The sequence below is a fragment of the Stegodyphus dumicola genome, chromosome 12, assembly GCF_044657685.1.
Source record: "Stegodyphus dumicola isolate Sdum_Otavi_A_Nest chromosome 12, ASM4465768v1".
NCBI lineage: Eukaryota > Metazoa > Arthropoda > Arachnida > Araneae > Eresidae > Stegodyphus > Stegodyphus dumicola.
Window position 1 is genome coordinate 97271443 of NC_140779.1, and position 3834 is coordinate 97275276.

Here is a 3834-nt window from a genome sequence, read left to right on the forward strand (position 1 = left end):
TTCCCTACAGCAGCGGTGCCCAACCTTGTGCTCGCGAGCACAAATGTGCTCACCGATCGTTTTTTATGTGCTCGCCAGCCCGATTAGGTACTATGAACAAAAAATATTTTAAAAATAACAATTTATTTATATTTCTTAATTTTTAAAATATGGTAAGCATTTACAGTCATAAGAGATATCTTGCAAGACGATATAAAATAATTGATTTATAATATAAAAAATTGGACGATAATAATTGGTTATCCGATCTGTATTTTCTCACGGATATAACAGCTAAACTCAACAAACTGAAGGAAGATCTCCAGGGAAAAGAAAAAAAAAAAAAAAACTTTTTCAATTGACTGGGATTGTAACTGCTTTTCACATAAAGTTAAATTTATACATAAATCAGATGAAAGAAAAAATTTTCACTCATTTTCAGAATTTATCAAGCCATATTAATAACCACAAGACAATTCAAACAGAGAAATACTCGGAAAACTTAAATGCACTAAAATATAATTTTGAACTCCGCTTCTCTGATTTCCATAAAGTTCAACCAATATTATTATTCATCTCAAACCCATTTGCCGAAATTAATATTTCAGATGTATCACATAAGATTGGAAATATGCTTAACAAAAATGTTTGATGTTTTTGAAATGTGCTGGCGATAGGCCAAAATGTTCTCGCGATAGGCCAAAGGTTGGACACCACTGTCCTACAGTGTTGGCACTGCTCGCTTTGAAATCGTTTTGTAATTAAAAATTCGTTAAGTTTTACAAAATATGAAAAAGGAAACAAATTCGAAATTAAAAATTCGACCTTCTAGGTGCCCATATTCGGGTGGAGGAATACGTTATTTAAAATTTGATGGCTCTAGATGTCATTGTTCTTTCACAATGCGTGAAACATTCATACATTCGTTCAGATTTTTCACTATTTATTTTCTTTAAATATATCACAGGACTATAATATTTGGTGGAAACAATTTGAGAAGTGATAGATCGCATTAAAGTGATTCAGCGCAAAATGCCGTTTCAGACTAATAGATCTTTTGAGCTAACGCTTCTTCTTTGAGCTAAAAACTTTCATATACAGTAAGTATACAAAGAGAATGTGAACAGACAACTTCAAATGAAAGTAAATTATTGTTCGATTTTTTAGTACGTGTAAAGTATGTACGATGAAATCAAATATCCAGATAACACAACGATACAGAATCATGCTAAAAATAAATAAAAACATAAATGCTGTTGCACTAAATAACTCACAAAACTGATTTCATGCTGAAAATTTTAAAATAAATGCTAAAATTTAATAAGACTAAACTAAATAAATTCATTAGTCTAAATATGAGAAAAAGTAATTATAGTATAGAAAACTTATAAAATAGAAAAAAATGAAATACTCCATGCTTCCAAGTACTGATTATTAACTAAATGATTTCAACAGCTAGCAAAGCAAATATCACCGCACTTAAATACAGATTAATACATTAAATACATTAGAGTGGGATAATACAGCTTAAACTACAGTAACAAAAGTTAACATTTTTCATGCCTTTCTTTGTATTTTAAATACTCACAATACAATAATCACAATAACAATGAAGAAATGAAGATATCAAAATGTGTATCTATTTGGCACAGTGTCGTTTATTACTTACCAACAAAAATGTTAAAACCTGCAATGTTAGATGCAAAATCATTTTAAGATCTCCTAATTAATAGTACATTTGCTATCATATTTATTTTAAAACCTTTCATGAACTATCACATCAAGCAAAAATTTAACCCACATGTTCTTTTTTGAGATAGCTTTCCATTCATCGGTTGAGAAAATTCTCTGTGAATAGGTAGCATGAAACTCAATTACACTTTTGAACAAATCATTATCGTAATGCCTTGCGGCTAAAAGAAAAACTTCGCGCACATTTTCAACAGATAAATTAGATTTCAGAAAAGATGAACACTTTTTCTTGAGAACAGGAACGTCATATTTATCGGCTACTGAATACAACTTTGAAGCTGTTTCATTCAAAGGTTTCCCCAAATTTCCAGAGTATATGAACAGAAGAAATTCATCCATTATATCAGGATCAGTATCTGAAATATTAACATTATTATCTTCCGTTTCAGTCATTTTAGTTTCGAACATTTTAGAAAATACGGAAGACCGGAAACATAGAATACTTTTGTGCACGGGGAATGTTCTGGAACCGACGATGATATTTACGTCCGATAAAATCCCACTTTTGTAAAGACTTTGAAAGTCACTACTTAAGTTATGGACGTTCATAGATGATGAGAAAACAAAAGAAGATTTTACAATCTCAGAAAAATAACTGCAATTTGAAAACTTAAAGTCACATTTAAGTAAAACAGCTTTCAAATTCATCGAAATCTTACGAAACGATTCTGCGCATTTCCAAGTTTTACTGCTTCCCAGTAATTCTTCATAATATTTTTTTTTAGAGTATATTTTACTTCTCATGAAAATTGGTTTGGATTCGTGATCATCTAGTACTCTAGAAACTGAAATATCAAAGTTACTTCCATCTTTTGTCTTTTCACGTATATGAATAATTAAATTCCATTTCGACGACTGCAAGACATTGACAGAAAAGGTATGATGTAAAACTGTATTAGTAGGCAGGCTATAGAGATCTTCTATTGGCCATTCAAATGATATTTTGTGTACATCAATACGCGTTCGTCCTTCCTGGGCTATAACAGGTATACCACGTACATTGGGAAGTTCATATTTTATTGCTGCGGCTCTCAATTCTTCTAACAGATCTGAGTTAGTATAATCTATTGTCCCAGTATAAACGTATTTAATTATATCTTCCAGTACATTCGAACGTATATCGAAAGTCTGCTCTTTTGTTTGTTCTGCATTGAGTTTTTCAACAATTTTCGACCACCTCGCCCACAAAATAGCTTTATGTACTTTGAAAGTTGTATCATCAGCACGTAACGTGATGTCCGTAAATAATCCATTTTCGTGGGAAAGCGGAAGAAATGACTTTTGCTCATCATTTCCACACACTTTCAAACAGCATTTAATAATCAAAATGTTGTTTTGCAATGATGAAAAATTAGAGTGCTTTCCAATACGCATTCGAACTTCCAATCCACTGTTATGTTGATATTCAGTCGTCGCTTCTTTAGAACCAAATAAAATGTTTCCAGTACAATCCATTCCTTGAATACAAAATTTTATTTTGAAGTTTTCCAAAATGTCTTCATTTCTTGTGAGGGAAATACCTATGTATTCTGCATCGCGTTGTACTGTCGAATACAATTTCAGATACCAGTTTACACCGAATATAAAGTCCTGCGCGAAACTCGGACTGCAAATGCATTGTTCTTTTGGCTGAAGGTCTGTGCTGAAGTTTTCAATTGTCCAAGTGAACATAAATTCATCGGCCTTTTGCCCGTTCATTATAACCTTCTTTAGCTTACTACTATATTTCAGTTAATGTACGGCGTAAGGAGCAAGTATGGTTTGACCTCGGATTCACTTCGCCATATGTATATGACGCAGTTATCAAATCGCTTCACATCCGCATTTCCTGTGTTCGTATTCCTAAACGCCTTGCTGTTATCGCAACTACAGTGATAAAGTGCAGGCAGTATCAAGGCTACAAATATATACTATTTATGCATGGCCCTTTTTGCGTGTTTTTGTGCTATGCTTTATCATAAATAGTCAGGGTTTTATATGTACGGTTATATCTAATATTTCAATTTGGCGCCAGATGCAAACTACGTCTCGTTGCTTAGTCACGTTCTTTTCAATGCTTGTATACACATCATAAAAAACCCGTAAATTCACTAAATAAACTCA

The 3834-nt window shown here is 32.3% G+C and overlaps 1 protein-coding gene across 1 annotated transcript; it reads right to left on the reverse strand.

Moving 5' to 3' along the window:
* Positions 1 to 905: 905 nt before the first annotated feature.
* Positions 906 to 3501, reverse strand: LOC146993714 (uncharacterized). The gene has a single exon (XM_085806708.1). The coding sequence runs from the start codon at positions 3427 to 3429 to the stop codon at positions 1735 to 1737; it is 1695 nt and encodes a 564-aa protein (XP_085662834.1). The 5' UTR covers positions 3430 to 3501; the 3' UTR covers positions 906 to 1734.
* Between the last annotated feature and the right edge of the window lie 333 nt (positions 3502 to 3834).